This window comes from Neoarius graeffei, chromosome 11 (genome assembly GCF_027579695.1).
Source record: "Neoarius graeffei isolate fNeoGra1 chromosome 11, fNeoGra1.pri, whole genome shotgun sequence".
In the NCBI taxonomy this organism is placed as follows: domain Eukaryota; kingdom Metazoa; phylum Chordata; class Actinopteri; order Siluriformes; family Ariidae; genus Neoarius; species Neoarius graeffei.
The window spans coordinates 70,126,924-70,139,984 of record NC_083579.1 but is presented as its reverse complement, the minus strand read 5'-3'; the positions used below and the strand labels follow the sequence as shown (position 1 = coordinate 70,139,984).

At 43.0% G+C, this 13,061-nt stretch overlaps 1 protein-coding gene across 1 annotated transcript in view; it reads left to right on the top strand.

Annotated features, from left to right (window-relative positions):
• Positions 1-13,061, top strand: part of nol10 (nucleolar protein 10) — a 95,793-nt gene that overhangs the window by 2,053 nt on the left and 80,679 nt on the right. The window contains exons 4-6 of the mRNA XM_060934685.1: positions 9,673-9,750; positions 10,368-10,405; positions 10,558-10,694. Of these exons, the coding sequence (XP_060790668.1) occupies positions 9,673-9,750; positions 10,368-10,405; positions 10,558-10,694 (253 nt within the window). The remainder of the gene's footprint in view (positions 1-9,672; positions 9,751-10,367; positions 10,406-10,557; positions 10,695-13,061) is intronic.

Genomic DNA, 13,061 nt, shown 5'->3' with positions numbered 1-13,061 from the left:
CTTTTCCAGCCTCTTATTGCCCCTGTCCCAACTTTTTTGAGATGTGTTGCTGTCATGAAATTTCAAATGAGCCAATATTTGGCATGAAATTTCAAAATGTCTCACTTTCGACATTTGATATGTTGTCTATGTTCTATTGTGAATACAATATCAGTTTTTGAGATTTGTAAATTATTGCATTCCGTTTTTATTTACAATTTGTACTTTGTCCCAACTTTTTTGGAATCGGGGTTGTAGTATTCCACTACAGTGAAACATTTGATTATTGACCGGTTGCACATGACGTCACATGAGCCTCTCTGATTTAGCTGTGTCCACCAGCTTTGTGGAATAATGCATGCGTAGTAACAAGTACCTTAATACGAAATGCCACAAATTTACGCTGCTCGAACAATACTACTTAGGCTGGAGTCAGATTGTTTAAAATATGAGGAAGATCTAACCTGTAGACGACAGAGACAGTGGCTTGCAAACCTGAATAGATCAGACATAAGGGACCAGCTATGGTGGTGCTTGAAAGTTTGTGAACCCTTTAGAAATTTCTATATTTCTGCATAAATATGACCGAAAACATCATCAGATTTTCACACAAGTCCTAAAAGTAGATAAAGAGAACCCAGTTAAACAAATGAGACAAAAATATTATACTTGTTCATTTATTTATTGAGGAAAATGATCCAATATTACATATCTGTGAGTGGCAAAAGTATGTGAACCTTTGCTTTCAGTATCTGGTGTGACCCCCTTGTGCAGCAATAACTGCAACTAAACGTTTGCGGTAACTGTTGATCAGTCCTGCACACTGGTTAGGAGGAATTTTAGGCAATTCCTCCGTACAGAACAGCTTCAACTCTGGGGTGTTGGTGGGTTTCCTCACATGAACTGCTCGCTTCAGGTCCTTCCACAACATTTCGATTGGATTAAGGTCAGGACTTTGACTTGGCCATTCCAAAACATTAACTTTATTCTTCTTTAACCATTCTTTGGTTGAACGACTTGCGCGCTTAGGGTCATTGTCTTGCTGCATGACCCACCTTCTCTTGAGATTCAGTTCATGGACAGATGTCCTGACATTTTCCTTTAGAATTCGCTGGTATAATTCAGAATTCATTGTTCCATCAATGATGGCAAGCCGTCCTGGCCCAGATGCAGCAAAACAGGCCCAAACCATGATGATACCACCACCATGTTTCACAGATGGGATAAGGTTCTTATGCTGGAATGCAGTGTTTTCCTTTCTCCAAACATAACATTTCTCATTTAAACAAAAAAGTTCTATTTTGGTCTCATCCGTCCACAAAACATTTTTCCAATAGAGATCTTGCAGTCACGTGACCAGAAAGTGCACAGCCGCCATCTTGTCGGTAAAAAACACCGCTGAATACTGCTGCACTCGTGTACAGAATGGATCAATTTCAACCGACAGACTACACGGCTCATTTTTCTAATGAACAGATAACTAGATATATGTCTAAAATAAACGATCTACAGATTAGTGACCCTTATGGCTTACCGGACAGAGTTTTCACGACCCTGTCAGTGGATTTTTAACTGCCAGCGGAATACCCAGACGTGTATAATTACCTCATCAACTTTCCCTCGCTGTTCAGTGGTGAAGCACTGCGTGCTTATAAATCTCTGGACAGTTATCTTTACAGAAATTCAGGATTTGTCAGCCGCCCTCAGATGTAACATCTTGTAAACAAGAAAATAACAATCCTCATTGGATGGGTAAGTCACTTAAGTATTGAGTATAGCACTGACCTGCTATACTCTACTGTGCTTTGTCTTGGGTGTATTCTCCATGCAGGACCTATACAAATGTGTCTGTATATAGTAACTAGTAGTTCAATAGTAGTTTTTGTATTTGTATATACCTTTTCTTTTTATTCTGTGTGTGTGCGCACTTTATGGAGCAGCTCTGAATCTCATTATACTCTGTGTGATGACAATAAAGGCTTTCTATTCTATTTCTATTCTATTCTGACCAGCCGATAATAGAATAAGGTAATTCCAGTTGTAATTCCAAATCGTCCGTCTTGTTTTCTATGGATCTGGCGTTGGAGAGGTAGAGGCTTAGCAGTGGAGATTTGAGTAGCTGTTTTCTCAGCTTAGTCAACAGGCCGGCTCTGCAGCCTCGCTTTTGCTTCCTCTCCCAATGCCGCCTCCTTCGCTTTGCTTCCGATAACAATCCACGGAGACCCTGCTGGTCTCGCTATCTCGTCCGGAATGTTGTGCATGCGATGGAAATCGCTACAAACCGTCATTTTCTGCTGGAAACCAATGTCCAGTAAGTCCATACGGTTGTAGTGGATATTGAAGTCCGGTACAGACGAACAACACGCAAAAATGCACACAAAAAACATAAAAAAAAAAGTGCACAGGTAGGGAGAGATTGTAGCCGCAGCCGTTGTAGTAGAATTGTATATAGTAGGGTTTTCCAGAAGAAAAGGTAGAAGCAGAAGTAGAAGGCGGAAATATGGCGTTTGACCGACAAGATGGCGTCTGTCACAATCTTGATCGGCTGTGACGTCACATGCAAGTGCTCCATAGCCTTCTAACTTGTTCATGTGATCTTTAGCAAACTGCAGACGAGCAGCAATGTTCTTTTTGGAGAGCAGTGGCTTTCTCCTTGCGACCCTGCCATGCACACCATTGTTCAGTGTTCTCCTGATGGTGGGCTCATGAACATTAACATTGGCTAATGTGAGAGAGGCCTTCGGTTGCTTAGAAGTTACCCTGGGGTCCTTTGTGACCTTGCCGACTATTACACGCCTTGCTCTTGGAGTGATCTTTGTTGGTCGACCACTCCTGAGGAGGGTAACAGTGGTCTTGAATTTCCTCCATTTGTACACAATCTGTCTGACTGTGGATTGGTGGAGTCCAAACTCTTTAGAGATGGTTTTGTAACCTTTTCCAGCCTGATGAGCATCAACAATGCTTTTTCTGAGGTCCTCAGAAATCTCCTTTGTTCGTGCCATGATACACTTCCACAAACGTGTTGTGAAGATCAGACTTTGATAGATCCCTGTTCTTTAAATAAAACAGGGTGCCCACTCACACCTGATTGTCATCCCATTGATTGAAAACACCTGACTCTAATTTCACCTTCAAATTAACTGCTAATCCTAGGGGTTCACATACTTTTGCCACTCACAAATATGTAATATTGGATTATTTTCCTCAATAAATAAATGACCAAGTATAATATTTTTGTCTCATTTGTTTAACTGGGTTCTCTTTATCTACTTTTAGGACTTGTGTGAAAATCTGATGTTTTGGGTCATATTTATGCAGAAATATAGAAAATTTTAAAGGGTTCACAAACTTTCAAGCACCACTGTACAAATATGTACGAGTATGTGCAGATCATTTCGTAAAGGGCAAGTTTATATTTCTACCGTTTAAGTGAACCGTAGACAAAACACATATATGTATGTATAAATAAGATGCGACATACTGTAAGTGATATACGTGTAAGTGCTACTCCAATTTATATTGCAGTTACAAATGCAGAGCACAAAGCCCCAGTAAAATGTAGGTAGTTGAGCTCGGTAAAATGTTGCCTTCAAAAAAAAAAAAAACAACCTAATTACTGATGTCAAACCCCTCCTTGAATTGCCACCTTAACGTGGTGGAGGGGTTTGAGTGCCTCAGGGATTCTAGGAGCTATGTTGTCGGGGCAATTGCCCCTGGTAGGGTCTCCCAAGGCAAACAGGTCCTAGATGAGAGGTCAGAAGAAGCGCGTAGGGGTGGGCGGTATGGCCAAAAATATATATCACGGTATAATTTGAGCCACATACGGTATACATCACGGTATTGTAGTTTTGTATATAAATTACAACAGAACAGTTTCTTAGTGGTTACCATAGCAAAAAGTAAAAGCTTTCAATCAGGATGTTTTCAGCAATATTGAAATTTATTGTGCAAAACAGAAAACACAGGACATATAAAAAAGAATGATATTTATATTTTAAAAAACTAAGAATAGGTAAAGTTCCTCAAATAAACTCCTCGAATTCCTCATAGTCACAAAATTGTAAAGTACTTTTCTAAGTGCAAAAATAATCAACTGAGATGTAGAACCAAGCTTTTAAACAGCTTTAGTGCCAATTAGTAGCACACTTCAAGGCAAGTATAAAGTGAACCATAGTGGTTAGTCTTGAGGTGGTTGAACAGATTACTTGTGTTACCGTGTCTTGCGATCACTGTCGCCCGGCATATCTTGAAGATAACATTTTCTTGTTTAATATCCGTCACTTTAAATCCAAACCATGTCCAGATTACTGATGTTGCGCCGACTTTTTTCACGAGCTCTTCCTCTGCTGCCGTCTCTTCACTACTCGCCGCCATTGTTGTTGTTGTTGTTCTTCTTCGAAGCAGCCAGGCGGGCGTTCAAACTATGCATTACTGCCAACTAGAGGAGGCAATGAGCTATCGCGGTACATGCTATGACACAAACTCTCTACCGTTGGTCAAAAAATACCGCATACGGTATCATACCGTGCAAACCGCCCACCCCTAGAAGCGCGGTTCAAAAAGGACCCTTATGAAAGAAAAAACAGGTTTCCGAGTACCCTCGCCTGGACAAGTATATCGGGGCCCCACCCTGGAGCCAGGCCTGGGGGAGGGGCTTGTCGGCGAACGCCTGGTGGTCAGGCCTCTATCTGTGGGGCCCGGCCGGGCCCAGCCTGAATGAGCAACATGGAACCACTCTCCTGTGGACCCCCCACCCGCAGGAGGTGCCGTAAGGGTCCGGTGCATTGTGGATCGGGTGGTAGCCAAAGGCGGAGGCCCTGGCATACTGATCCCTGGCTGACAATTCATGATATATTAGCGAAAAATCACAGCTCGCCAATGTACTCTCTTCGGCCGTCATGGATGCTATCACGCAAAGATGGTGGACACAACAAAATCGGAGAGCATCACGGGAGATTCGTGACGCAAGTGCAGACGGTTTTCCGAAAGCCTCTTAAGCCGAAGAGAGTCTTAAATTACCTCTTAAGAGCCATCATTAAGCTAAGGTGGTTTTCCTGAACAACATCGTAGCCCAAGTACTTTAGTTTGCTCGGAATTTACAAGAGACTCTGACCACTCGTTCAAAACAGAACAACTCGCTTGCAGCCGAATACACAGAATGCGCTGCGTCTCCAAAGGACTCTGAGTCAGCGGGAGAAACTGGTGTTGAATCTGCTGCTGGTGTTCAATTATTTTTCTTGTACATTGCAAGTACATAGAGTTAATTATTAAATATATGTAAAACATTATGAATATATTTAAATATGTTATGGAACTACGTATGGATATCGGAATGTCACATTGATATTGCCACATTTTAATCAAATTTAACTCCGTTAGGCGAGTGATTATCTAAATTAGTGTCATAAATGAGACACCTAGTGTGTGTGTGAGAGAGAGGTTTTGATTATATATCCTTCTCTCTCTCCGCGCACGTGTGCGCATTTATAAGAGAGAACATTGCCCACTTGGCATTATGGATAAGAGTTAGCCTAGTAAACTAGACCCACCCGCCTAGCGGTCAAAAATATTTTTGCCTGCGAGTGGGTCTAGCCTCGCACCATATCAACAAAACACCCCGGGCATCAAATCGTGCCCGCCAATCACAACGCAAGGTTTTTGTTTGGATTCTTTGGGCGGGCTTTTGCAGGAGTGACGACAAGGCTGCACGACGCTGGAGAAAGCGCAACAGGAAAGATGGCTACGGCTAGAGAACAGCGCTCGTTTGACTCTGCTTTGGAATCAGTTTTAGAAGAATTAGACTTGGAGTTTTCATTGAAACATGAGCAGGAAGAGGCTCTCCGCTCATTCCTTTTCAAGAAGGATGTTTTCGCTGTTTTGCCGACCGGCTATGGCAAAAGTCTGATCCACCAGCTGGCTCCGCTCGTAGCCAAAAGGATGGGGCTAGTTTGTGCAGTACAAAGAATTAATAAACAGCTTTGAAACATTACTTTTTGATTTTCTTATTTTCCCGTTATTTTAAGTTTAAGGGAAAATGTGTATGTGGTACAGACTCCAAACTTGTGGTCATTATCTCCAAACTTCTTAATATCCAGAACCTGTTTGTTTATTAATTAATACGCATTTTGAAAAATTATTTATTTCAAGGCCTCCCCCACTGCTTTCTGTCGCTCTGACTACGTCACAGTCACTGTTGCGCTGATTGGTCAGAGCGTTGGCCTATACGCACAGAGACAGTTTGAAAGACAGCGGTTTGTTCCTACCCACACCCTTCGGAAATGTCTACGAACGAGACCAGACTAAATATTCACATTTTCGCTACGTTCACACTGCAAGGCTTAATGCTCAATTCCGATTTTTTTGTGAGGTCGTTCACATTAACAAATATATGCGACTTGTATGTGATCCTCAGTATGAACGAAAAGCGACCTAAAAGTGTTTCGCATGCGCGTTGCAGGATACGACGACGTCACACGCAGCGAGCATGGCCAGTGTTTACGGAAGTAAAACCACCTGGTTGCGGTATGACCCATCCAATCTAGCTTGAATAGCTGCATCCCCCCAAATGGAAATCAGCTCCCTAACCTCTGCGTCCTTCCATTGAGAAGATTCAGAACCTTCACAGCCCGAAGCGTCCCTCGCATTGATGTCATGCGCAGGGGCGCAGATACGTTTTTTGAACTGGGGGGGACAAAAAACTGGGGGGGGGGGGGGGGGGGGGACAAAGCTGCCAGCAAACCAACCCCAACCCCGATATGCCTGTCAAACTTGTTGTGGGTTACCATAGCAACCAAGCTCGAGCTCGCAACCTGTGCAGTCTGCGCAGCTCAACCAACCGAATATCAGTCTTTGTTTTATGTGAGTTGTTGCAACTATGTATACACTGCTGTGCACCTCAATAAACCGAATGGTAATTAGTCTTTTTGATTTTTCCGTGAGGTTTGCCTTATGCAAAGAAAGACAGCATAGACGTTTTTTCCTCCCTATAAGTGGGGGGGGGACCGAACGAGGTGAATTTAAATCTGGGTGGGACGAGTCCCACCCTCTATCTGCGCCCGTGATTATGCACCATGTTGTTGTAACTTTTTCTGAGAGACCTGCCGCCTACTTCAGCGCAGAATAGTGACGTTTGTGGCTTGTTGATGACGTGTAAGTCGGATGAATGCGACCTGGCGGTTCAGACTGAAGTCGCATATGAAAAGAGCGGATAGGAATCGGAATTAGCACCACATATCCAAACGGCCTGGGTCGGATTTGAAAAAATCGGATCTGTGTCGTTCATATTGTCAATAAAAGATCGGATACAGGTCACATATGGGCGAAAAGATCGGATTTGAGTCACTTCAGCCTGCAGTGTGAACGTAGCCTTAGTCTGGCTTGCCAGGCTAGATAAGAGTTGAAATAATCCTGACTGCCTGATCAGGGGGTAACAGTGAAATGAGCGAGCATGGGGAACACATTTACCTAATTATTTAGCTTATTATTTGCTCATTCTTTCGTGTGAACATTTGTTCATTTAATTAAAAACATGCTTGGAATAAAAAATTGCCAAAAACGTAAAATAGTTTCATTAATTAATTACCACATTCTATATGTAATGCTTCCAGATGAGACTATATATTATCTTATTTTAAACACTTTATATTTCATTAGATTTTGGTTTAAAAACGAACGCCGTGTGACCTTATCGATTGGATTTAGCAACTACTAATGCCTTCAGCAACGACAGTACGATTGCCTTTCGCAACTACTCATGCCTATATCGAGGATTCGCACTGCAAAGGCACTCTTCATCCTGTTGCTCTTTAGACGACTTCTTACAAGTGAGTTTGGGAAAACAGCGAACACGACAATGTTCGTTGCTTAAGAAAGTCTCTCAACTCTCTCTTTATCTCTAAAGGGCAACGTTATTGGGAAACTGACTCGTGCCCTGATTTTAAGGACTTGAGCACTGATGACTCGGACTCGTGCGTTAACTGCATTCAGACTCGTAAATTAGAGATGAGGACTCTTTTTAAATGCCATCATAATTTGGCAGAAGATATATTTTATATCTACATTAATCTTTATACTAATTTCGTGCAAGAGTGTCACACCTGCGCGCCTTGGCGTGTGCATCAGATAGACTCGGGTGCGCTCTGGACAGTGCACGCACTGTAAAAGACTCGCACCTGCGCAGGATTAAAGCGCAATCCTGCTTCAAGCGCTTGTGAAAACACACTTTGCAAAGTATTGAGTTGCATTGCTGACACATTACCAAGCCTTATTTCCTCTTTTGTTTTCCTGATCCCTGATTTCCTGTTTCTCATCTTTGATTCTGCCGAGTCTACGATAGCCTGTTTGTGCTTCGCGAGACCTATTGCCTGTTTTATGATTTTGCCTGCCGTTCTGGATTGTTTGCATGTCTTCACTTGTATTAATAAACACACCTTCTGCACTTACATCCGTCTCCCAAACATCTCTGATGGAATACTTCACACTCCCTAACACATGGCCCTTTTCCACTACCCTTTTTCAGCTCGCTTCAGCTGACTTCAGCCCGACACGGCTCGCGTTTCGGCTACCTCAGAACAGCACGACTCAGCTCGCTTCAGCCCTGCTCAGCACCCAAAACTCGCACGGTTTTGGAGTGGGGCTGAAGCGAGCCAAACCGAGCCGAGTGGGGCTAGGGGCGTGAGGAGACACTCCCCTGTGCACTGATTGGTGAGGAGGAGTGTCCTCACACGCCCCGCGAGCACGCTGGGATCTGTAAACACTGTAAACCCGGAAGAAGAAGAATTACGAATTACGAGAATTTCTGAAGCCTTATGCGCCTCGCCTCATCTATATGCTCTTGCCAGTATCTGTTGACGTTGTCGGTGACAACAAGCCACAGCACCAAGACCAGCAACACTAACGACTCCATGTCCTCCATGTTTATTGTTTACTCTCCGGGTTGTGAGACTACCGCTTAAAAGGTCACTGATGTCACTGTTTGCGCCGCCTAACGACATCACGTGACGTCCACCCACTTTCGCTAACTCCACCCAATGTGTCCACCCACTTCCAGCCAGCACGGTTCAGCGCGGTTGTAGTCGAAATGCAACTCCAACAGCCCCACTCAGCTCCACTCAGCCCAACTCAGCACGGCACGGCTCAGCCCAACTCAGCCGCGTTGGTAGTGGAAAAGCAGCAAAAGAGAAGCACATTCATGCGTCATGTTCAGGAACAAAGTAATGTTAATGGCGCTGAAACAGCCACCGTCAAATGGTGCGGTTGGAGTCTTGGACTCGGACTCGACTCGGATCAATAGTGGACTCGATTGGAAATTTTCTTTAATGACTTGAACACTGGGGACTTGGACTTGAGGTTTAGTGACTCGATGACAACACTGATCCTAATTAATGTTAGTGCAGAAATGGGGAAGCCATGGCCTAATGGTTAGAGAAGCAGCTTTAGGGCCAAACGGTTGCTGGTTTGATTCCCTGGACCAGCAGGAATGGCTGAAGTGCCCTTGAGCAAGGCACCAAACCTCAACTGCTCCCCAGGCTGCTCTGGGTATGCTGTATATCACTCTGGATAAGAGCGTCTGCGAAATGCCTGTAATGTAATGTACTCGTGTGTGTGCTTTTGATATGGCTGTTGCAGGCCTTACTTGGTTCTTATCGTTGGAGAAAGTCTGATAAATCACATTTTCATGTCTTTGTGCTACAGGCACATACAAACCCAGGATCCGGTGCTATGATGCGTATCAGCTGTCTCTGAAGTTTGAGAGGTGTCTGGATTCTGATGGTAAGTCTTTAGAGCTCGTCTTTGACAGTTGTGCATGATAGACTGCCACCTCACTCTAACGAAATCTTTTACGACGATTAGTTCGCATATAACAAACCAAGTTCGTTTAGTGAAAATGAGGACTTTTTTAACATCTGCCAACTTTGTTGGAGGAGGTTATGTTTTTTTTTTCTTTGCTTGTTTGTTTGTTCCCAACGTAACTCAAAAAGCAGTGAACAGATTTTGATGAAATTTTGAGGAAAGGTGAACCATGGAACAAGGAACAATTGATTAGATTTTGATGCGAAGCCAGATATGTATGTGGATCTAGGGTTGTTTTTACTGTTCCCAACGTAACTCAAAAAGTAATGAACGTATTTTGATGAAATTTGGTGTACAGCTTTAGTATTATCCTACGTTCAAATGATTTGATTTTGATGTTATGTGGCTTGGTGGAGATGTACACTCTACTCAATGCCCTTCCAGTTTTATATGATGTTCATATTTGTGATCGAGCAATAATTTTTTAAATATTTGATGTGAAACAGCTGGATCTTCTCCAGTTTCTTGTTGCTGAAAATGTAGAGCTTCTAGCCTGTTAAAGTATGGTTTTTTTTTTTTTTTTTTTTTTCTTCTAGTGGTGACCTTTGAAATCTTGTCTGATGACTACTCCAAGGTAATTACTATGTCTTAGATTTTATATTGACCTGAAAGTGTGAATATTTTTGGTGTGTTTTGGTTTGGATTATTACTCGAAACCATATTTGAAAGGTATTTAAAAAAAAAAAAAGCATCACCTTTTTGTTTTTGCCTTTGTGTTTTGTTTAGCTGGTGTTCCTGCATATTGATCGTTACGTAGAGTTTCATTCCCAGCACGGTCACTACTACAAGACGCGCATCCCCAAGTTTGGCCGAGATTTCTCTTACCACTCCCCGTCCTGTGACTTGTACTTTGTCGGAGCCAGGTAAGGGCAGGCCTACAAAATGATTGTTCATATCACTGACACAGATTGGATCATACTGACACAAACTGCTCTCAGGTGGAGTTCTGTTTAATGTATATGTACGTGTTCGGGATCAGCATTTCAGGTAGAATGATTATTCTTCGAACGTTAGTTGAATACAGTGTTGTCGAGTCACTAAACCTCGAGTCCGAGTCAAGTCTCGAGTCCACAGTGTTCAAGTCCAAGTCATTTAAAGAAAATTTCAAGTCGAGTCTACTACTGATCCGAGTCGAGTCTGAGAACAAGACTCCATCCGCACCATCTGACGGTGGCTGTTGCTGCTTTTATGTGAAAGCGTCTCTGTTACTGTGTCGGACTGACGTTCCTGCTCAACTGCCCCATTTTAGTTAACAGGCTCCAGATAAAAAGCTTGTTCATTGCTCAGCAAGCCCCGCCCACTATCAACATGAGGAGAGGGTTAACACTAGCTAATTTATCGCTCAGCAAGCAAGCTCCGCCCACTATCAACAGCGCAATGAATGTAGTGCGTCACTTACTTCCTTCTCTGGGTGGAGTCTTACTAAATAACGATTGAAGTTCGAGGTCGTCTCCTCGATAGTTCTTCTACATATGGAACACACAGCAGTGCATTTTTCCCCAGTGCACGAGAAGTCTGTATAAGCAAAGCGGACAATCCTAGGGACGTCCTCTCCAGGCGTTTTAGCGCCATTAACGTTAGTTTGTTCCTGAATATGACGTATGAACAGGTGAATGTGCATTCTCTTGCACGAAATCGGTATAAAAATGAATGTAGATCTAAATATCTTAGACCAAATTATTATGGTGTGTTACAAAAAATAAAGAAAAAAAATCCGAGTCCTCGTGTCCAATTTACAAGTCCGAATGCAGTTAACGCACGAGTCCGAGTCGTCAGTGCTGAAGTCCAAGTCAAGCCACGAGTCCTGGACTCAAGTACTACAAGCCTAGCGTGCAGTACAGCTTGACTTGCGTCTGCACGTGCTCTACGTTGGCGTAGGTCGAAGGTCAAGTGTACGGTGAGGTCAAAATAACGTAAAGCAGTGCACACTTTCTCTCTCATGTTAAGACAGGTGCGTTAATGTCAGTGGGTTGGCGCGAGCCAGACATTTGGCTCTTGTGGGCCGCCTATTGGGGTTGGGTGCTCGAGAGTTTACACAGAAAATGTGAAACGCAAAAAGGCAACCAGTGAGCGGTAGTTCTGTGGGTAGAAATGCCTTATCTGTGAGAGAGGTCAGGTCCAAGGAGATTGGTCGGGCTAGTTTGAGCTGACAGGAAGTCTGCGGTAACTCAAATAGCTATTCTTTGCAACCACGGTGAGAAGAAAAGCATCACAGGATGCACAGCGCATCGAACTTTGAGGTGGAGGTCTCTTTCCCCAATCAAATTGTATGCTTTGCATTGCTGCCACATGATAGGTGTTCCTATTAAAGTGACAGGTGAGTATTGATAGTTTATTGTGCCCTTACTGTACAGCCACAGTTGCGTGGAACTGACTAAACTCCCTATGGAGAGACAGCAGCCTCAGTTTGCATTGGATGCCTCCCAGCAGTAATTAAATTGAATCAAATGTAATTCAAATTTAATTAGCTGTAACCAAATTTAAATGTAGTTTTAAAAAATTAACAAACCACAAATTTTATCCCTTTTGCTGCTTCAGCTGTTCAGGCTAACAACTGGATGGGACGTGACGTCTGTGTTTTCAGCTTGTCTTGGTCACAAAGTGAACTCATCAAAATATAAATGAAAATATAATTTAAAAACTCCTCCTTAGTATGTGCACACTGCTACCATGCAAGCAGCTTTGTTCCCGATCTCGCTTCATAGTGTTTTTTTTTTTAAATACATCTGTATTAACAGCTGTATCCACTAGAGGGCAGGTCAGGACTTAAAGGAGATACGCAGAACCTTTATTTTTCAATACATTTGAGTGGGTAGTATCTCCATCCTTGACTCTTGTCTGCTGCATAAATGGGAATTTAAAAAATATATTTTTGAGAGTTAAAATCGACTGCAAAGTTGGCATTCGAGCTGCCCCGCTGAGCCAGCCAGCCCTGAGTGCGTGACGTCACAGCGGTAACCGGTTTTAAGCCCGAGGCCTTTTACAGCTGTAGACCAAAGTCATATAAATAAAAATTTATGGTGGAAGTAAGAAATACCGTTACCGACTTGCTCAACTAAGACCGATTTGACTTCATTGATTGTTAGAGATGCACCGATTGCAATTTTTTGGGCCGATTCCGATTTTCCATGGAGTGTGACCTGCCGATACCGATTTTGGCCGATTCCGATTTCATTTTTTCAAACCACTTCACAGCACACACAAAGACTATTTTCTTTTTATCTTTTCTT